Raw genomic sequence first — 23,795 nt, 5'->3', positions numbered from 1 at the left:
CAAAAATATCAAATGCAAGAAAACAAATTAAAAATTAAAAATTAGGCAAAAATCAGCCTTACCTTGACACAGATCATAAGGTGCTCTTCGATAACTGACTAGTTTATCGATAACCGATAACTAGTTTATCGATAACTGATAGCTCCTAGAATGCAGTCCTCTTTTAATTAAACTGGCCTAAAGTAAAATGCTAATCTGCTTTTAAAGTGAACATGTTTTAACTGCTACGAAGTTTCAGAAAATTTGATTACATGTTTTATAAAGAAACCTTTTAATATCTTTACACTGCACAGCTTACACACGATTATGACTTGCTTTTTTCTTGAGTATTGAAGCTTTCAGTGAACCGACTGAATTCATTCATTTATTATATCTATATGCTATACATTATTCAGACAAACCTTAGCCTGCTCGAATATTCAGAAGTATCAATAAATTATAACACTTGAAAATAATTAATTTATTTAAACTGTTAAATTTGTTTTACAGCTATTTTATTTAGTGTATTTTATGCATCATGTTTCTATTATAAATTTCAACCCATAGAAATGCATAAAAGAGGGACTCAGTTCAAAATAATCGGGTATGTATTGCTCATCTCGTACAGGTTTGTCTCGAGTTACGAAAATAATAATTTATTTAAAATTTATAAATAATCTAAATTTTCATAATTTAAGACTTTAAATTATGAAACGGCTATCTTTGCCGTTAAGTTGTGAAATACTTAACGGCAAAAATTAATACTGTCCCGTAATGATTTTTAATTTATTAGAGTACTGAATCATTAAATTATAAAAATAATGTTGCCCTTTTTGTTTCCAAAATTAAATGCCAATTAATATTTTTTCAAAGGGTTTTGTCCTCTTTCCGTCTCAGTACTAGCAGCTCATTTTCATCAATAATGCCGCATCTCAGTTATCTGACACTTTATAAACTCTGTCAGAATTTGAATTTTTTTTCTTTGTAAAATGCATTTACTGGTGCTTATTGAAAACATATTATGCTTAATCTTAGCTTTTAAAATGGAAATATATTATTCCGGACATTAGCTTCAAAACTGATAAATTATTGTTCTTGATTTTAGCTTTCAAAATAATCGTCAATGAGCCGAATGATATTCATAAAATACAAAAATTCTATTAAGCAGAATATTTTATTATTCAAATAAATATTATTCAGCCAATCATCTGTCTGTGTAATGGGGCTTGCAATTTATACGACATGAAGTTAATACAAATGGCAAGTGTTTTAGACGCTAATATTCTTGATTATGTACTGAAATACATGTGCATTGCCAGAATAATACATCATTTGGATTCCCACCTTGCATAGTATTATTTTATTTTAAATCTTTATTAATCAACAAACCTTTAGTATATTCGAATATTCTTGTCTTAAATTAAAAACTCTGATTATCCTCAGCCAAAATTAATCTAACTATTGCTTTGAATAATCAAGCACATAAGTATTGTTAAGTATTTCAAAATTCAGTCATCAATACTAAAATAAAAGCACTGATTATCACATAATTGCTTTTTATATTCAACAGCTTTTTTTGAACCAAAAAAAAAAGCTGTTGAATATTTTTAACAATCTATTTTGAATTAAAAACAGTAATCATGTCACTTATAATAAAACGTTTTAATAATCTGTGAGTTCTGCGTTAATGAAATGACATACGTGTTGGAAACTCATACGAAACATTTTACAAAAGGCTGAGTAACAAAAGCTTGGTGAAAAACAGTTCATCATGAATTGTTAAATTAAAAAAATTAAAATCATTATTCTGAAATTTTTTGTATCTATGCAAATATAAAAATAGAAATTGTCTCACATTACCAGTATGACAAACAGGAATTGAATATGAATATTTCAGAATTTTTTTTCAGAATAATAAAGTAAAACTGCTATTTAGTCCTTCCAATTTATATATTTTAATATAGTACTAGTGTTGATCATTTTAAGACTTCGAGAAAATGTTCTTGTCAGAAATGTTAGCAAAATTTCTTACCTGAAGTTATATGAAAGTAAGTTGTGCAGTATTTCACAAGGCTTTTAGGTTAATCACCACGGTTAAGTACCAGTTCTTGATATACCTTATTAATAAGACCTAGTATGTTCCCCTCTGTTCTTATGTTCTTAGGTTTCGAATTCATTATCTCCAGATTTCAAAATTAAGCAGAGCAGTCAGTAACGAATGCGATGCAAACTGTTTATTCTTGCCCTTTTTCAATAACTGTACCGATATGAAGATCAGCGATGATGAAGCAGGATTTTCAGCTGCAGATCTCAGCTGTGGAACTCTGCATGACCCTTGCAAAAATGTTTTGCATAATCTTATATGTCGCTGACATTCGGTAGCAACGCAAAGATCACTCAGCAAAATTTCTTCTTCTTAGCGTCTAAGCGTTCCACTGATTAGATGGGGAAATTTCATGATCACAAATTGTAAAATAATGCTTCTGTATCAAGGTGTAGCCTATTGTAAACTTGGATTAAGAAGAGCGAGCTTCAGCATCATTTCAAACTCCGTCTAAATATTAGTATCATTGCAAACCTTTACTACTGTGTACTCTCTCAAGAGATAAAATTTTGCCAAGGAACCTATGGGAACTACGTGGCAGATTCCGTTGCTTCTTAGAACATTTACCCAGGAATAGGACCTAAAATATGTTCAAGGTTATTGAAGATAATTTTTTCTATTTTTAGATAATGAATTTTTTTTATTTTCTATTAATCAATTATAATCTATTCATATTGTGCTCAGAGTTTTTCAGTAGTCAGTAAATATTCACAGCAGTTATGTTTCTTTATTTCTTTTCATGTTAAATTAAGTAAGTGAAAATCTTAAACTGCCGTCTATTTCAAGACACTTATTCTATTTAAACAATAAAGTTCTACAATTGATTCAAAGACGTTATCGAAAGCAAATATATTATCAGTTTTTTGATAAATATCATGTAATGAATGTTTCTTTTCACAGAGGCTGAAAAATGCTTTGTTGAGCAAAACAAACTGTAACGTATTCATCGTAGATTGGGCAAATGATTACAGGCCTTGTTATGAACAAGCAGTTGCAAATATACGTGTAGTAGGAGCTGAAGTAGGACTTTTTATGAAGCGTATGGCGGTAAGTTTATATTAATTGTACCTTAATCTCATCGATAGAATTTTCCACAAAAATAATAAAGAACGAGATTTTTTTACTTTTATTTATCTATAAAATTATTAACTCATTTAGCTGAAGGTTTTGTTTTGTGGTTCCTTGTAATTCTATATTTCGCAACAAAATATGGTGCCCACATAAATGCTTCGAAATATATTACTTGGTGTGCAATCATTCAAGACAACTGTATGAGGATGAAAAGTGCTGAATATTTGACTGAACTCAAATACATAACAATCCCGATAATTACAATGCTAATAATAATGTTTCTGTATCAAAGTGCAGCCTATTGTAAAGAAAAGAAAGAAAGAAAAAAAAAAGAAAATTGTAGTTTCTTTGTAGTACTTATTAATTCATTTGAGATATCTCATCAAATATTTCATATACACTCATGTGCAAAATTAAGAGAATTTGCACATCATGCAGAAATTTAGAACTCCTAATGGGTAGATTTTTCTAAAATTTGATACAAATATTATTTATCACAGAAAGTAGTTCATATATACATGATTATCAGTAAAACTCACAGTGTAGGGATATCCAAAATCCAAGTAATGATATCAAATTTAAATTAGTCTAATACAGGGTATGGTTCCATTTTACAGCCAGACAGGTTGCGCAGCGTAAAGACGTACTGGTTAGGAGGCAGTTGATAAGTCCCTGGAACAGTCGATCCCACTCCTGCAGTAAAGCAGATTTTAGTGGTTCTCGAAAGGCACGGCATGATGAAAGTTTCTTTCCAGCAGCATCCCAGACATGCTATCTAAGCTTAAGGTCATAAGGTCAGGAGATCTGGCAAACCAATCCATGCAGCGAATATCCTGTATTTCAATCTAATCGATGATCATCTGAATCTTATGCAAACGAGCGTAGTAGTCGATTAACAGAAACTCATGACCAACTGCGCCCATAAAAGTCGAACATAGGACTGTAAGAACATAGGACTCTATACCTCACAGCAATCAGGGAAAGCCTTTGTCAAACACATACAGGAATTTGCGTCCGTCCAATCTAATGGCGGCCCAAACCATTTAACCTCCATTGCCGTAACCATTCTTTTCCTATTCTGGGAGGGAAGGTATTGTGTTTCAATATCTTTCCAGATAGATACAAGTACACCAAGAATCAGTTACCAGGATGGTATTCCGACTCATCTGTTAAAAGCACGGTGCGCCACTGAAGTCTGTCTCAAGGTGCATGTTCTGATATTCAGCCCTATCTCGTAAAGTCTTCAGGTAATAATACACCGTGAAATTTGAGTTCCAGTGGGAGCGTACAGCTCCCGTAAGAGCTATAAACTGTAATAGTTCTGTGTTGTCGTGATTGAATTGCCAAATAACGATCTTCATTCGTCGTTAGGGATTTTGGTCGGTCTTGCCCCGATATGGATTCAACTTCCTCAAACAGTATTCACAAATTGCAGACGACATCGGGGTTACATCAAACTCTGTAGCTTCTTACGCTTGGCATTGGTCTGCCGTCAATCTACCGAATATTCTGTATCCTATTCTGTCATCTATGCGTTCGTGGTAACTCACTATGTCTGATACCTTGTAAAGTATACCAAACTTCTGCGAGAAACCAGAAAATGGTGTGAAAGAGTACAAGCACAAAAATCACCGAAAACACCTTATGCGCCGTTTCTCCTTCATAATTACATCTCCGCAGACACATCCGTATACGTTTGAGTATTTGATTCTAAACATTTACAAAACTCTTTATATATCTTTGATATTTATAAAATATTTACAAAATGTGCAATTCCTCGCCGGAACTCGAACCTGGACCTCTCGAATAAGCGGCGAGTGTGCACCACGGAAGCATGCAGAAAGGTGGGAGAAAATACCTTATATACTCCACCTTTTAAAGGGCGATTGGTGATTAGGGGGCAAAATCGTCATATCCTATTGATGAAGAATCATCAATCACCATCTTCTTAGCTCGGGCTTCACTGTAGAGTCATTAGATTTTTTTGATGCAAGAAACGTGAAAAATATGCAATGCTCTCACCGGCACTCGAACCTGGACCTCTCGAACACACGTTGACTTTGCTACCGTTACACCACGAAGGTATGCAGAAAGGAGGGAGACACTACGTTATGAAGTTGCATTCAGGTTGTTTGATTATTATCACAAATTGCATAAAATTTCAGTTTAAGTTTCAAAACCAGGAAAATGACTACTCAAATCGTTTTGTACTTCTTATGGCACATGCATACTGAAGAAAAAAGTTAAATAAATTTAGAACGCCCTGGTATTGACAGTTGACGCTGCGCAAATTGCATGTTATTCTTAAAAGCCAGAAATTCATAATTTTACATAGTTAGCCCATTTATACAGAACACTTCTCATAACGTTATTTCCCAAATCGCAAAAACTCTTATGTTGAACTTATAATTAATATTAAATTACTAAACACTAGTGTCGTGCAACACTAAGAGAAGTCATTTTGCTTTCATGTAATTTGAATACGGTAAAGCACACGAGGGCTATTTGCCTAGGGGAAGGAATGTCTTCTTGGAGTACTTTTAGAAAGAATTGGCTCGTATTTATGTTACACAAGGTTAAAACTACAAAAATGTAGCATTCATTTGGCGCAGGTTTGAATCTTAATTCCTAAAAATATCTTTTCCTTCCTAAGGAAGGAAGCTTCCATGTATCATTTTCTGGATGGAGAAGTTTACTATACTGCTAAGCAACTCTCTTGAATAGAACCTGTAGCATCCATTGAGTGATTCTCTACTCCAGTGACTTCGCTGTTGATGGGTAGAAGGCCTTTAGAACACGTTTACTATTTTCTTACTTATGGAGTTCAGAGGTCACTTTTTAGTAATTTTGGTTACTTCAAAATTGACATTTTCAGTTAAAATATTTTGGTTCTTTTTTAGTAAATTACTCTCTGATTAAAAAATTCATTGCTTTATTAGAAGTGCATTAATATCAGTGTTTTAATATTGTTGTGACTTAAACAGTCTCATTAGTTGATAACTTTATACAATATTTTAGAATACCTGGAATTTGCATCATAAGTTGGTGCATATCATCGGTCATGGTCTTGGAGCACATGCATCGGGATATGCCGGCAAGTGGTTTCAGAATAGACAAAAGGAGGTAATTGATCGAATTACAGGTAAGTCACACAAGTTGCCTCCAAGGAATAAGGTAATATACAAAACTTTTATTTCATTGTTTTCGAATTAAACATCTCCGATTGCAAACGAGCATAATATTATACTGATTGGTTTCTTTTATGTCCGTTAGTTCCTCAGAAGCATGTAAACATAATGTGATGTGTTATAGCCATATTTATGCTTTGAATTTAGCATGCACTTCCCTTACCCATGGAAACTGTTTTATCAAAAATCATAATTTTATTTCTATAGAGAATTTACACAACATATTTTTATTGACATAATGTTTACAAATATACATGACTCCGAGCAATAATTTCTGGAAAACTAATTAAATGTACCGAGCTATTATATTGATATGTTTTCGCATTTTTAATGTTTCCTGACAAGAAAATAAAGTGACTAATTTCAAGTTATATCTAGAATTTTCACGAAAGTGAAAACTGATAAATTTTTAACTTGCTGATTTTAAAACACATTAAATTTCAACAGTACACAAGATACATCATTAAAAAGAATAATGATAACGAAAACATAATGATGATCAAGAACGAAAGTGGGACGCCATCTTTGTAACAGAGTTTCTATAAATCGACTACACAGTTTGATTATTTTTTTTCCAGCTAACGGTAAATTTCATTGTCAAGTGCAAGTTCCAGAGTTGGAAGAGAAGATGGTAACAATCTTTACTTCTCATGAGTGGCGACAGCGTTCCGGATAAGTCAGCTTCAAATTTAAGGAAGGTTAGCACGTGTGATTATGAATTGTTATCTACGATTTTCAGAACTACGTATAGTTTCAACTCAAATGGTATAGTTGACAGAAGTAACATGAAATGTAATATGAATTATGTATATTTTTAAAAATAGTATTGAACAGTATGACTAATTACAACAACTACTAGATCTTTAGTAGGATTCATGTAATTATTTCTTTCTATTTTAAATGGACTATACACTTTGCACACACAAAACATAATTGGACAGTTCTACATCTCGCGTTCTATTGGGCCGATTGACGAAATTTAACTTGCGGTTTTCATGTCTTGAAAGCGCGACTTAGGATATATAGGGGTTTTCACACAAAATGTAATTTTTCTGAAGTGACACATCGATTTTTACCATCTTAGGATTCTATGGCTCAAATTATGCCAAAGTGTTAAGTTTTGTAAAAATGACTCTATTAGTTTTTAAAAATTTAGCTCTCGAAATTTTAGCTGTTAAATGGTAATTGAATTTGGCATGTATTTATTAACATCTGCAAAAGCGTAAAGTTTGTTTATTCAAAATTTCCTAACATATAGGGGAATTTAATACTGGCGGTTTTGAAATATTGCATCTTTAAGCAATAATAATAACCCCACATCTGGTTTATAGATCTAAAAATAACAACTATGATTAAATAAATATATTATAAAGAATGAACTACGTACCATTTTGCTGTTTGTGCACTTCGATAAGGAAAGGAAAGTAAATTAATTAAATTAAAACTCTTGCGAAGTGAAATCGTGGATAACAATTCATAATCACACATGCTAACCTTCCTTAGATTTGAAGCTGACTTATCCGGAACGCTGTCGCCACTCATGAGAAGTAAAGATTGTTACCATCTTCTCTTCCAACTCTGGAACTTGCACTTGACAATGACTTGACAATGCACTTGGCGCAAACTAAAAAAAGGTTCGCCAAGATAAAGTTTTGAATTTCTCGCTAAATTTTTCTCACCAAATTTTACAAAATTTAATATTTACGCATAATTTGAGTCGTAGAATCGAAATATGGAAAAAAATCTATACGTCATTTCAGAAAAAGGTCCAATTTTGTACAGTGTGTACTGTGTAAGAACTCATGAAATCAATGACACTTTTAAAAAATACAAATGCATGCATATTTTGATTTTCCCCACAGGTTTGGATCCATCAGGTCCGTTTTTCAACGGTGTACAGAAAGTTGTGAGGTTAGATAAAGATGATGCTAGCTTCGTTGATGTCATACATACCAATTCAGATGGAAGTCGTTTGGTAGGTATGATAATTAATTATTTTTGAAAAATACAGAAAACTCCAGTTATCTAAAACTCCATACATCCAGCATCAAATTATCGGAATTGTGAGTTTCTTTTTCTAAGCCAAATAAAATTAAATAATTTGCTAATTTATTTACATTTTTAAATCTTTCGTTCCTTTAAATCATAATGAAATGACAATAAACCCCTTACTATTTAAGAAAAAAATTAAATGAACTCAGATGAGTATAAAAATATATAGCATAATATTGTCTGCAATGAAAATAAAAAATAAATATGATTTTGGGGTTTTTTTTAGCACTCTGATGGGGAAAAAAAATTTGTGTGTTGTTTTGTGCATTGGGCTGCTATGCAAGCAGGTTTTGCGTTTATGCATATTAAAAAAACATCCAACATTTAGTTTTTGATAAACAGCGAAAACCGTTTTGCATAATATTTTGCAGACATAATATTAAATTATTTTTGTGTACAGTTTTGTTAAAATTAAATGAAGCTGTGATAAATTTAAAGATCATTGGCAAACATTATGTGTTGTAGCTTTTTTAAGTTGTAAATTTTGGTTTATTATTTAATTTATTGCTGTTGCAGATGTATTTAAATACTTCGCAATCGACCTTTCTTCAGCAGGTTTTCATTTGTTAGAAATGATTTAACATTAGAAACAGCATGTATCTTTTTTTAAAGTAATAATCTGAGGCCCTTTTCTCGTGGAGGCTCATATGTGTTTTGCTCCTAGAGAAGAGGAAACTATATCAGGTTACCTTAGAACTCGATAAAGTTTTTCTTTCAATATTTATGACAAATTGAGACTTTTTTGACTAATTTTGAAACTCTGGCCAGATATTTCGAATAACTTCATGTTTGGTATACTACGACCGATATTCAATGGCAGATCTTACAGCATCGTTACAGCTGCATGATATTTTTCTGGAACATGTTTCACCATAATTACTTCAAGACGTTCTAATTACCGTTCATAACTGGCTGTGATTTCAGCAGCCGGATGCCAGATTATTTAAACACTGTTATACGGATTTATATGGATACCAGTTTCGGGGGGGGCGATGGATCAGCTGTAGTTTTCAATTCGTTAATCATTTCCTTCGGCCGATTTATCAATCCTCGAATACTTCTTCTGAGAACACCTATTGGCCTTCTTCTGCAATAAACTCATGAAGACCGTTGAGGACTCGAATATTCTTTGCGGGTACATGTACGCAAGGCATACCACTATCATTTGAAACTGTATGGTTCTCCCTCCATCAACACTGCCAAACATGCACTAGTACTGCTGGTGAAGGTACTTTTGAGCAATTATTTAAATGTTGCTGTATAAAAGTACTTGTTAACGAAACTGTAAGTAAAGCCTTATGTTCTCTTTCATGCGTTACTTATTATGTTTGCGTCTCAATTCATTGCTTAAGCACATACATTCTACGAAAGATTTTTTTTGCAGTATGTTCCATTCTCTCGCTTAATAATTATCCTGCTTGCTGTATATCACCTTGTATAAAACCTCTTATTAGTTAATCAAGTTTCATATAGTAATATTTTCTCAGATATTCGTACAGTATTACAGTATCTCACAGTAGTTATCTTTTAACTACTCAAACATTCAACAGAACTTAATTCAAAACAGCTACAGAAAGCTAATCCGCGAATTCGCTACAGTCAACAAGAGCAGTTTTCTAAACAAACTCTTAAAACAACAGCAAACTAAAAGAACAGAGGTTTTCCTCCTTTTATTAGAATTTTCTGGAATTTTCTCGAAATGCACGCGTTCTTGTATTTAATTTTCCGGCTTAGCTTTCCTTTAATATTCATCACGCGCTGGACTGCGCAGGGAATAAAACAATTTAATTTATAATTTAACTAACATTAGCTATTTAAATACCAAATCCGTAACAATATCTATAGTAATATAGTTATAATATCTATAGCAATATAGTTTTATGTACATATATATAATTTAATTCCCAATGGCCGGACATTTTGAGGTATTTCACTCTTACACACACACAGGTGTCACAGGACATGCTTATAACATTGGTGGGAAAACCTGAAGTAACTAAAGATTCACAGTTACCGATTAAATTTTTACAGCAGAAAACCTGATTTTGGAAAATTCAAATGTATACAAGCTTCAGCGCCACGTGCAAAGAATGCTATTTAACTATATTGCCAAATAATGCTATCACAATTTGCAATACAATTCAACTAACGTCTCAGCTACATCTAGCAGAATAATATGTACGATTGTTCTGAAACTCTCTAGTAGAAGGACCTGTATTTAAAACAAACAGTTTAAATGATGCCGTCTACACCGCCACTGAAATGCAAAGTGGTTGCCCTTTCAGAAAGCGGGATCTTTTCATCAATAAATCAAAGTTCATTTTAAATACTGCATTTCTATGTATATTTATCTAAAAAGAATAAAGAACGTCAAATTTTACATCCAATGACCTTGAAAGATCCATTATGTTTTGTCTGAGATGAACTCATAATAACCACATTAGTCTTCATATTTAGAACAGGCCAGATGTTTATGTACTTTAGACGTACGGCGCTAAATGATGGTAATTCATGAATGAAATATTAAACCTTTCTAGTGAAAAAATAATTTAAAAGCGAAAATGTTGTTATATTGAGTACGTATGTAAACTGCAACTGAATCTTCTGTAGAATAGAACGAGTCAGAGAACAGAACACGTGTAGAGTTTTGGTTAATGCATGATAAAATTTGATTTTCGTATTGTCATTGCTTCGTGTGGGACCACGTGAAGCAATTACAACACGAAATTTGAATACGTGTTAATGTATTTTAACGTTAACTTTATTTTAACGTGGTAGCGTACACGAAATTTGAATACGCGTTAAGGTTTTCAAAGGCGTAAAATTCAAGTGAAAATCTCAAAGAAAAGAGTTCTAAAAAAAAAAGAAAAAAAAAAGAGTTCTCAATATAATTCTAGTCGCAACATTTCTTACAAGAAATTGTTTCGAAATAAGCACTTAACCGGACGAAGTTCCTAACAGGATAGTTTGAAAATAAGTAAATGTATTATTCTTAAATATTCTTTAATATTCTGAGACGTATTCATAAACATAGGACATAAATAACTGTGCAATTCCGTGGTATTCATGCACATCTTAAATTCTCCGCTTCAGATGGTGGCCAATATTGATGGGATACAATGCACAAATTTAATGTGCAACTGTGCGGCGTCATATGATATTTCTTTAAAAATTTGGAAATAAAGATTTTTCTTTCATATATCGAAACGAAAGCTGAATTTCCTAAGTAATTCTTAAATTTTGTAAAACTCCGCATTTGGATAAGAACTGAAGTAAATAATATAAAATTTTGCGTTCTACATCTGGTACACGAATTACATCTGAAAACCTTAAACATGTAACTAGTATACTTTGCAATATAATTTAATATTATAGAAAAGCAAAATGCTTTAGTTGAAATTAGAAAGTAAAATTACGCATTATTTTATGCTTAAAGGACCAAATTTAAACATATATCGTCATTAATGAAATCATGATAGTTAATACTTGTTTTCAAATTGTGATTTATCTAATTTTGGTTTTTGAATTTGATGAAGTTGTTTTGATTAATTTTGCATTTTTATATACTACAATAAAGCGCAGTTTACATTTAAAACATACGTTAATGCAAATAATTCAGTAAATAACATGATATAAAATTAATGTGCTTCTTGGTCTGCTTTTCGTAATCTCTTCCGAAGGTTATGGACTAAAGGAACCTATCGGGCACTTAGACTTCTATCCAAATGGAGGCGAACTTCAGCCTGGTTGTGAAACTGAAGTGAATGATACAGCTAAGACTAAAACTGATGTCTTGAGTTACATGAAGAGTACGTCCTTAATACATGAATTCTATCAAACGGGAATCACACGTTCCACAGGTAAGTTATTTCGAATGCTTATTCATGAGCATACGTGACGAATTCGCATGAACTGCTAAATTTAATCAGTATTCCCGAAAGATATCCTTTGTATTTTTCATTACGAGTTGAAAATAGATTTAGAATCAATTCTCTTCATATTATGATATTTTGTGATTTTGAAAAGAATTGTAATAAAGACGTTACCTTTCCGATTAGTCGAATTCCCTGGTATTATAATTAGAATGAATGCTAGGATGTATTGCCTTAGGACACACGTTACGTGAATTTCCGTAAACTTCAATCAAAATTATATTACAAGCATTAAAGGCTTGCAAATGTGGTTCACTTTTGATAGTTGTATCATAAATTTGTAATGTACGAGAGAGTTGCAACCGGTAATTCATCTTGACACTTCACGTTATTTCAGTCTTCACTAATTTTTTCGAATAAAAAGTAAAAAATCAGACTAAAATTTCAAATGATTTTGAGTTTCTTGCATCTCATAACCAATCGAGCACTCATCTATTGGTTTGTAACTATGGATGAGGTATAAAAGACCTTAAAAAGGTTGTAAAGCTAAGTAATAAGTATTTAAGCTGTTATCAGAAAATATTTATTTACTTATTTGTCAAATATTATAGTTACATTGGTCATTAGGCCATTAAACTCTTTGCTTGCCAATAGTGCTAAAAACTACAAGAAAAATTTATCAGTGCTTCACTACTCGTCCAACTGTTCCACCGTCATTGGCCGTCCACTATTACATAAAACACACAAAGGTGAATCACCTAGTCCAATGCGAAATAAATGATTCTGTAACAGTCATGTCCCCTCAATAGTCTAAAAGATGTAACCGCTATTGTTCGCGAGTGCTCAGGAACAAAAGCTGGGTTTGCTGAGAGAACACTCTAAGGCTTGCCCTCAGCGGCAAAATCTCTAAAAGTCTTTTGATATGTAAGCGATGTCAGAAGCTTAATAGAATAGAGGCTTGCACTCGCTTTTTGCTTTTGGATAGTCGCAGCCCCCTTTTTCGCAAGCATATCAGCCATCTCATTCCATAAATACCGCTGTATGAAGGTGTCTATTGAAAGGATATCTTTTGGGAAAGTTCTTTTATGACTTCCTGACATTGTTGAACGCATATGATCTCACACTCTTGGTAAGAGGAGGTGACCTATATTGCTGAAGTCGAATCAGACAGTACAACCACCCTCCTGAACGAGCTCTGTCTCAATGATAATTGTTGGAGAGCCACATGAATGGCTTTCATTTCTTCATCAGAGTGCGTGGAGTAAGCCCCTACAGGTATGTAGAAAATGAAGAGTTTGCTAAAAACTCAAGCTGGTTCCTATCGGTCAGACAGCCATCCGTATATACATGTATCCATTCCTTAGCCTGAAAACGTTGCTCAGTCGTTTCCAAAGCTATAGTTCTTATTTGCTCTGGACTCATTTCCTTCTTATAATCTTATTATCTGAAAATATTATGCAAGGTATATGTAAAAAAATGTAGAGAGCATATGCTACAGTAGAAGATCGGTTTCAGACAAAGAAGCTCATCACGAAAAAATAGTTTTTAAATAAAAAAAGGCTATGTTATTATTAAATCTTAATTTCATATACTTTAGTTATATAAATTTACTGCAATGTTATATTAATACATATAAAGTAAATTGCCGCTTGGGGATACGTGCTTTGTGAAGATAGGTAGTATTATTTCAAAAAACTAATTACTTCAACACGTTAAACACTGTGCAAGACATTCAGTAGTAACATAAAATACAAGACTAAAAATATTACAGTATTAAAGAAAATGAAAAAATAATTTTCTCTCAGATTTTATATTACGCCCAAAGGGGCCTCTTTTGACGTTTTGCGTGTTTCGTTATTTATTAAATGTTATGTTCTTCTCACCTAAACCATATAAAACTCAATTCAACAGCAATACCATAACCATAGGAATCGATACCATAGGATTACGTTATTCAAACTTATAGCTCTAGATACCATTGTTTTTCCATAATTCCAAAATCATACATACATTCATGTAGATTATTCATTCTTTATTTTCTCAAAATATAATACAGGGCGATAATATTTGGTGGCAACAATTTAAAAACTGATTCGCCGTTTACAGTGAAACCCCACAAAATGTCGTTTTGAGACTAGACGTTTTGAGACTAGGCTGCCGTCCTCTTGGGCTAACAAAAAACATAAATTACAATAAGTACTTACAAGTGTTAGATCTGGGGGAATCATAAACTGAAAGCATAAACTGTTGCCTCTTGATATTCTCCGAAGGGCGATTATTTACCGAAACGATGATAGGCTGGATAAGAGAAGAGATAAATTGATTCCTTTTTTTCTAAATAGAGATTTGTGAGTTGGACTCCAGAGGCCGAATCTGAAATATGAAAATTGTTAAGATCCGGGTTCAAATCCTGGCAGAGCTTCTGGAGGTTTTCCTAAGAGTAACGTGGATATAAGTCAGTTTACCTTAAAAATTCTTCTACAACAGAATTGTGCGCTTTTCCATAATCTAAATAAATAAATAAAAAAGGGATGCAAGTTCTTCCCTTTCTGGAGAACAGTATTTTTTACAAGTGCGGATTTCCACAGGAGGAAAGATCAATTGCCTTCTTGAAGCAGAATAAGACACCTGCAAAATGTCTTATATTTTAACTAATATTCCGTACTTTGCAATGATTTCGTAGATTCAAGGAGCCATTTCTATCCTTATGTTATCCAAAATGAGTCTATGATGCCTTGTTCCGTTATTACATAAGCTTTAAACTGACATTTGCAAGCTCTGGTCAAAATGAATTATATCTGGTATTTTACCGTTTAAAAATGTATTGGAGAAAGAGATCAGTTTCATTCTTACACGTTTCGTACTCATATGATATAAATTACTACTTAAATAGAGGTGTATCCTACGTAACTCTGCGGAAAGTCCTTATCATCCAATACAAAGTTGGGCATGGTCTGCTTTTAACACTTTTTTAATATGCACATTATTCTCCTCAACTATCCTTCCCAAAGGTACTGCTATAGTATAAACACTCTCTGAAATAGTTCTCGATGAGCATTTTGGAGAACATTATTTCCGAATATTCCTTCACAGGTAATAATTTAATCATAGTTCGAATTATTATAGCATAATCAGAGCAGTTTTTGGAAGACGATCTGCTGTTTTAGTCATTTGCTTTCTGTCAAATCACTAAAGATTTCTATGTGAACTACTTTATATTTCATAGATGTGAAGAAGACAATGTATGCTTTAGCAACTGATCCATTTTCTCTTGTACGAGAAGGACAAAGGAATTACAGGATGATTTACGGCAAAGGATTTGATAAGTTGAAGTCGATCTGGACGAAGTAGATTTTCAATTTTTTAAGCGTGTTACGTCATAGACGATTATCTTGAGAGATAAAAATAAGGCATCTGCTAAGTAAATTATCATAATTCAAAAATGTGCGGTGAAACTGCGGTCATTTAACTATGCTTCTTGATATATTATCAACAATTATTAAAGTAATAATAAAATATGCTATACACTACACTAAAATATGTATTGTAGTAATAAGTAAACTACTGTAAATAATAGCATATCTTCACCCTCGTATGTATGAAAGTAAGCAGTTCTTAGAGCTTAGAATTATTTGCAATAGACCAGTGTGGGGCAGAAAAGAAATGCAGGGTTACAACTGTACAAAGTAAAGTATAGTTTCAAAAAATTATTGAAGGTATAAAAATCATTCTTATTCCAGTAAAGTAGTAAATAATAGTGTTCATAGTTCATAAATAACGGTTTAAAATTCTTTTAACTTAATTTTTAAATTTTCGCTATTAATTTTGACGATAGATGGCGCTACATTCCTGCTCGCTTTACTGCAGTAGGGTATAAATAGGACCGTTGCATCTACTGCTTTCCAGTCTTACAAATTTCTTTGCTCCTGCTGAAGAAGGAGTTGTTTGTCGTCGAAATCAATTGAGTTTTTCGTCTACGCAGAATACACGGTTGTTTCCTTACTAATTTTAAGTAACAACTAACAGTAGTACTAAGGACCCTTTCACATTCACATAGAACTTACAAGTTAAGTTTAATCTTTTTAATTTTTCATATAGCGGCATGTGAGAATGGAAAGATTTCAGCTTTTGAAGTGTAATACTGTCATCTCTGTGGTTAGTCACTAGTTTTGTGCTTGAACGACATATATATCTAGACGCTTGTTTACAAACGGGATCTAAGAAAACGCATCACTTCACACTTATTGCAAACGTATTACTTCATGTTAGAAAAGACTATAAGTATTTAAATGCTAATTATTTAACAGAAATGTCACACTTTATGAACTTAAAAATTTTTATCATGGGATTGCATGAAAAGGTCGTCATCTTCGTCTTCCGTTATACCTTCAGGCACATCAATGAATTCTGCTTCATCTTCACCACCATCACTATTACTCTAATTCATAAATAATTAATCATCATCATCCGTTCCATTTTTCATCAACACCAAACACTCTTGCTGCAGCACGATTTTTATTTTCTTTTGCAAAATGAATGGCTGGACACAGATAAATACAGCTGATATAAAAGTTGATATTTCTACTAAAACAAATGCGATTTACTGAAACCTTAGATGTTTCATTTCAAATCACAGCTTCAAATGACTGCAAAAAGAGAAAATAATCTAACTCCTAATTCCATGGATTCATTCAGGTTGGAAGTGTATTGTTAATCCAAATTATATCCCCCTTTTCTTAAAACCCTACAATAGCGTTATTTGGGACTCCTGCATTGAATACAATACACCCTCATTGGAGGAATATTTTTTTTCCTCCAGCATTACACCACTGTTTGAATGACTAAGACAAATCTTCGAATGAGTAATCTTAACCCTCTGAGTAGCATAGGATTTTAGATCCGTCATGAAGGCCAGTATTTAAACAGCATTTATTAATTTAGTTTGTATAATTACTTATTTTAGACTGCATTTTCATAAGCTTAAGATGATACTTACATTATTAAAGAAAGTAAGAAAGCAAAATATCTTAAATTATAAGCTAATATATACCAAGTAGCCAAACTTCTGATGACCGGATAAACCCTGTCATAACGCTCAGAGGGTTTTTAAAGGCACATGTATATTTCTTCATGAAGAATGGGACGCGCGTTATATGGCGAATATACCTAAAAGTTAAAAATGTAGCTTGAAATTATAAATGCATGTTATACTCCGGTGCGCGTTATGCAGTATGTTAAATTCATTTTTTTATCCATAAATGTGATATTTTATTTCACAAATTGTTTTCCTTCTGCAAGTGTTTTCATAATTTCTGCAAGTTAATTTCATATTCATCAAATCTCCATCAAGCAGAGCAACTTTTAAGGTGGGAATTTCTATCCACAAAAATTCCACCTTTTGCTAATGTAAATAGGAAGCAATCTAAAAGGAAAGTACAGCCATATTTAACAGAAAAAGGCGGATATTGGAGTTTAGAGCAACGAATCAAATGTCTAATGACAGTCACGAAGTTCTGCCTACTAATACATTCTTAGCCGTCAAGAAAGTTGTGATGTAAGAAATTTGTGAATCTTGAGATTAATAAGTATGCTCGGTTAAGTTTCCAAAGATACATAGATAAGGTTCTAAAGTAACTATTCTCATACCTCATATTTCATTAACGAACATATAGTGCTCTTGATTGGGATTAATGTTGGAAGAGAGCACTTTATACATTGAGCCTGCTGTATTTCTGTATGTTATGGACACGGTTTTACTTAACATTCATTAAGAGAGATCTATGTTTTCATTAATCGATCAAAACTTAATATAATTAAAACCAATCGGTCTGAATTAGTGGATAAGTGAAGAAGAGTGTAGTTTAATTTTAGGAAATGTACATGGATACATGGTATAAAAAGTTTAATCCCATGCTTTAATTTCAGTATTCATATTTGTCTAAAGATGGATTCTTAGGAAAAGCTCTACACATCTCTTTTATTCTTATTAATTTATTTTAAAAATATAATAACATAATTCTGCCGTTATTTTACAATTCACATGAACTTTTACATATTTAAAAGATAGCTCGATGGATGGTATGCAATTTATCTCAGATTACAATGTTTTATTTTGTCATTTAACACTGTGCAAAAATTAAAAGTAAAGGTAATAGTATTCTGAAATTCCTTTAATAAGTTTGCTGTAAAAGAAAGATTAATAATTCAGTTATTTTATGAAAACGCTTCCATAAAAGCATCTATAATTTTAAGCAAATACGAATATATATATATATATATATATCAGCTTTGACATACTTTAGTTAGACTATTGTTGGCAATGGAACTTGAGAAGGGTGAAAAAGACCCTTAATTCAAAACTAATAGAAACAGAAAGCACACTTTGTGCTTATATCTCAGCCAGCTCCTTGTGACGATGTAACTTAAGAGTAGCAGTAAGTTTAAGTGTGAAATTTAAATTCAAATTAACTAGTAGCAAAAGTATAAACAGATTAGTTTAACGCGAAGGTGGCTTGAAATTTAACCGGATTAAAATTCAGCTGTCGTAAATTGTAAAGCAATGACGAAGACTGACGCAAACTAAATCTGCATTCTGGTGTGAAAACGGAAGGGAAAATGACAGTTATTTAAAACATAAAATAACTAGTTAATTAACATAAAAGATCCTGTAGTAATTAAAATTATAATATGTGTTAGACATTATTGGCAAGAGCAATAATACTGATAATCTGTAAAAAGACATGAGATTCGAGGAAATTAATAATAATATATCAAGTGAGATTTCTATTATGAGGTGTTTTATTGTTGAATTACGTAAGTGGTTTAAATATCATGTTTGTTTATTTCAGCCGAGATAAACACGGGAGTTTTATCCTGTAGCCATGCCAGAGCCTATGAATACTTCATTGCAAGTTTAAATGAACCAGACTGCAGATTCGATTCCTTAATTTGTTACAGCTGGGATGCATACATTTACAATGATTGTGGGGCATGCACTACCACCGCATGCATACGGATGGGATTTTATGCTGACGTTGATGGACGTGGCTTTAGAAACGAGAAATCGTTGAAAGTCTACCTGGACACCGAAGATACTTTTCCTTATTGCTCTCCATTTCTCACTTCCATTCTTTCAAGAAAACTAAAAATTAGAAAAGATATGCTTTGGATTATTCAATTATATTAAAAATATTATGTTCAAATAAATTAAAATTGGCTCTTGTACCACTTAACTTCAAAAATATTAAAATCCATACTTCTCTAAAATAAATTGGTTTAAAGGTACAAACTATTTTATTCGAGTCTTCGAGTCACATTCCTTCACGAAATCAAAATTTATTTAAAATGGCTTAGCCGGTCCCCTCGGCGACGACATATTTCTCAGTAATCAATTAACAATCTTCAGAAAAACTCACTATCTGAAAAGTCATAACGCATTTTTTCTATGTTCTTCAAAAGCCGTTTGCTTATATAAAGAACAATGATCAATCAATAGTATATTGCGCGTTCTGTTTGATAGCTAAATGCTTTGATTTAACGGGCTTCGTAATTTCTTATTCACAAAAGAATGTAGCTTTAACTGTTAAACGTTGAATAGGGTGCTGATATATGGACTCATCTGAATTGAATATTATACAGCGAAAGAAATGCTGAGGTAAGTGAAAGAAGTCTGAAGACACAAGATCAGATGAGTATGTTTGAGACGCACGCCTGGCAACACTTTTAATTCAAACTCCAGTAATTTTGTTCAGCGATCAAACTTCTGTGTTCCAAGCTCCTATCAACGATCCAACAAATCAGTTCGAATGTTCGCTGTCGCCGAATTCGAGTTTATTTAAGTTTCAAGAAATCCATTTTCCTGAAATTTCCAGAGCTTATTAATCGTATGGAAACTGCATTCTATCCTAATAACACGAGACCATTCACAAGGCTGGTAACCTGAAAAAAATTATTAGAGTTTAGGGCAAAAGTGTTGCCACGCATGAAATACCCGCCCCGAATTTGTGCCTTCAGACTTTCACTTGTTCTGCTCTATTCAAAATTTTTTTCGTGGAATAACATTCAATTCAGATGAGGCCGTAAATCAGTCTTGTTCACCTTGTTTATCTTCTCGTCAACGAAGCTAGTTTAAAGCGCGGCTTTTGTTAATGAGGAATTGCGACGAAGCTCATTAAAATGCATCGAACAAAGCAGGCAATATACTAAAGACTGATCCTTGTTCTTTATATAAATAAAGGATCTTTGAAGAAAAATGCGTCATGGCTTTTCAAATACATCAATATAGCAGAAAACACGAAAGAAATCAGAAGTCAAGCGCCTTAATGACAAAATCGATTTGGCAGCTAAGATCAATTAACGTACACTGCGGGGGAAAATGAGACAGTTCTATATCTTCCATTCTCCTGCGTGTTGGGGCGATTGACGAAATTCAACTTGCGTTTTTCGTGTCTCGAAATCGCGGCTTAGATATGCATTCGATTTATGTATAGCTTTGTTCTAATATAGGTATCTTGACACAAAATCACACTTTTTCTGAAATGAAATGCCAATTTTTTTCCATATTTCGATTCTACGACTCAAATTATGCCAAAATACCAAGTTTTGGAAAAATCGTAATTTTTAACGAATTCGCTCTCCTAATTTTAGTTTCTCCATGTTAACTGAATTTGATATATATTTATTAATATTTTTTTTATTAAATTTACTTGATTCCTTCTTCCAGAATTCGGAATTTAGGTTCACTGCAAATAAAAACCATCCATTTTTTATGATTTATTTTTAAAATTTGTATTTTTAAATCATTTTTATAAATTTTTCAAAAAATATTTTGAGTTATAACCAGTAAAAGTTTTACCATCATCTTAAAGCAGATGTAACTCTAAGTATACCTGCAAAAAATTAGAGTTTCTTTTATTCAAAATTTCCTAAGATATACTTGAATTTACATATTCGCGTGTTTTGAAATTTGGCATATTTTTTATAAGCGAAAATAACGCCAAATTTGGTTTACGCACTTTGTTAAAATTATTTGAAAGTATGGAAGATGATCGTTTTTCCGCTCGTGTACAATGAAAAAAGGGGAAGAAAAATAATTTGTTATAAATTAAGAACTTCGCCAAGGGAATTATTCTTGGCATAAACTGAAAAATAATTCGCCACGATAAAAAAGTCCGATTTTGTGTCAAACTACCTATATTAGAACAATACTGTGTATAAATCTCATTTACACCCTATGTAGTGCTTTTGAGACATGAAAAACACAATTTGAATTTTGTCAATTAGCCTAGTAGAACCTCGGTGATATAGAACGGTCTCCCTTTTTTTTCCGCAGTGTACTTTAAAACTACCAGTAAAATAGCCACACCTGAGGTTATCTTTTGGAACAAAATACAGAAATCAAGATTACAATAACATGAAGGTTGTAATGACTTTATATTAATAAAGAAAAAGAATATAAACACAGTACTTATTGGAATTTAAACAAGCTTCAAAAAACCATACTTTCAAGTATATAATAGTACTCTATAAATGAAGAAATGCTTGAAAAAATTTATGAAATTCATGAATTATTTAATGAAATTTCATAATGCTGACATTCTATAACATAAAAAATATTTCCAATTAAGCGGAATGAAGCAAAGGAATTGTCACATACATGAAATAACAAACTCGATAAAATTTAATTAGTACTTATCAAATAAAACATTTGCTTTTCTTTAAGTTTTTGTAATCAATGTATAATAAAAGGGTTCCCCTAAGGTATCAAAAATCATTTCTTTCATTGTTATCTGATACAATGATAAGCAACTATAAATAATTCTATTTAATTAATATGTATATGCAACCAAATTCGTATCATAATTATTCCAACTGTATAATAGTTAAATTATTAAGTAGAAATTTGGCATATTTGCTATGACATAAGCTAAATTTAAAGCCCTAACTAAATAAGTCGGATTATATGAATGTGGAAAACAAGAGTTTTACACAGCAAAAGATGCAATATTTTCCACATTTTTATTTAAAATACATTTCTGAATTCTATCGTGCTAATAAATGCATTTCAGTTTACGATAAAATTCTAAATTATAATTTGTAGCTCTACCACTGTAATTTATGGTTGCCGCAAATACAAAAGAATAGTAAAATAACTGTATATTTTAAATGGCTACTCAACAAAATAATGCAACGCCATTGAAGCATTAATTTAGTATGCATGGCAGCTGTGGACAGAGATACACTGTTAAAAAACTAAATGATCACCCGTTTTCGCAACAGGTATGCTCACCTAGCAAATCGGATTATAATCTACTAAATGCGATTTGAAGCTTCCCAGATATTAGAAGAATATTTTTTTATGCAAAACAGCACCGTTGATGCCCAAATACGTAATTGTTAGAATTCCAGAATAGATTGATTGGATTGGAAACTCCGCAATATGTCTTTTGTGTCCCACCATATCAAGTTTAATGGTGTTCGTTTTGCAGAAAGAGTTGAAGTAATATCTAAGCATCTCAGTTTACAAGAAAATTTGTTTGTCGCAGTTGGTTGAAACAGCTTTACTGCGACAGAGAATTCCCTTATGATTCTCTGGCGTTCCTCAACTTGGTTCCAGAAAGCTGCAAAGCTCACCTACGAGTAACAATAGAAGTCTGCGGTCGTTTTCTGTGCATATCAGCCTATCGAAATATAAAAAAAGAAAAACGCTACTTTCTTGTAAAGTCCACTTTTTTGTCCACTAACAAATGATTTGGATATACGAAAAATGCAGTTAAATAATGCAAATGGACATCAATTTCTCACCACAGATGAAGTCAAGATTCTGTTTGTAACAAAGTAATCGTTACATCGATGAATATACCACTCATTTTGCACCACGCAGCACACAGCGGGAAACGTAGCACCAAAAGGAACATAGCGAGACACATATTCCCAAATAAAAAAAAAAAAAAATAAGAAAAGAAAGCATTCAAGAAGAAACTCCAGTTTTTTAAACGAGTGCTAAACGAGTCGAGGTGGGGGACTGTTGGTTTGGGCAAAACTAATTAGACCGTTAGTACGTAACAGTATATCATTCAGAATTCTGATACAATGGGTATCAATACACAATGGGTACAATATACAATCTGATGGGTAAACGCCACCGAAATGAAATTCTTTAACCTTAGATCTTGTTGAAGCTATCGATTATACGTTTATTTCATGGATATAATGCCTGTGTTATAGACTTCATCTTGTGGAAAATTGGCTTTGGGTATACAGAATGAAGCGTATGAAGTGGCCGGTGTGCTCATTCGGCCTGAGTCTAACAAAAACGCATTGGATAATATTGCTTTTAGGATAAGACGTCTTTTTTACATTTCAGGTGTTAGTTCCTTGTAGAGTACGAGGAAAATAGAATAGTAGTATACTGCCACAATACACTGGTGTGCAAAAATTAGGGACGAAGTCGAAAAATTAGCATATCAGCTGAACGAAGAGGCAGAGCGGACAGAAAGACCAATCAGGAGATTAAGTAAGGTGATGTAC

At 32.5% G+C, this 23,795-nt stretch overlaps 1 protein-coding gene across 1 annotated transcript in view; it reads left to right on the top strand.

Annotated features, from left to right (window-relative positions):
• Positions 1–19,541, top strand: part of LOC118187122 (pancreatic triacylglycerol lipase-like) — a 28,278-nt gene extending 8,737 nt beyond the window's left edge. The window contains exons 2-6 of the mRNA XM_035357319.2: positions 2,984–3,130; positions 6,173–6,296; positions 8,205–8,321; positions 12,075–12,254; positions 19,115–19,541. Coding sequence (XP_035213210.1) covers positions 3,116–3,130; positions 6,173–6,296; positions 8,205–8,321; positions 12,075–12,254; positions 19,115–19,452 — 774 coding nt within the window. The 5' untranslated portion in view covers positions 2,984–3,115 and the 3' untranslated portion in view covers positions 19,453–19,541. The remainder of the gene's footprint in view (positions 1–2,983; positions 3,131–6,172; positions 6,297–8,204; positions 8,322–12,074; positions 12,255–19,114) is intronic.
• Positions 19,542–23,795: the final 4,254 nt, after the last annotated feature.

This window comes from Stegodyphus dumicola, chromosome 2 (genome assembly GCF_044657685.1).
Source record: "Stegodyphus dumicola isolate Sdum_Otavi_A_Nest chromosome 2, ASM4465768v1".
Taxonomy (NCBI): Eukaryota; Metazoa; Arthropoda; class Arachnida; order Araneae; family Eresidae; genus Stegodyphus; species Stegodyphus dumicola.
This window is presented reverse-complemented; position numbering and strand designations above follow the sequence as displayed.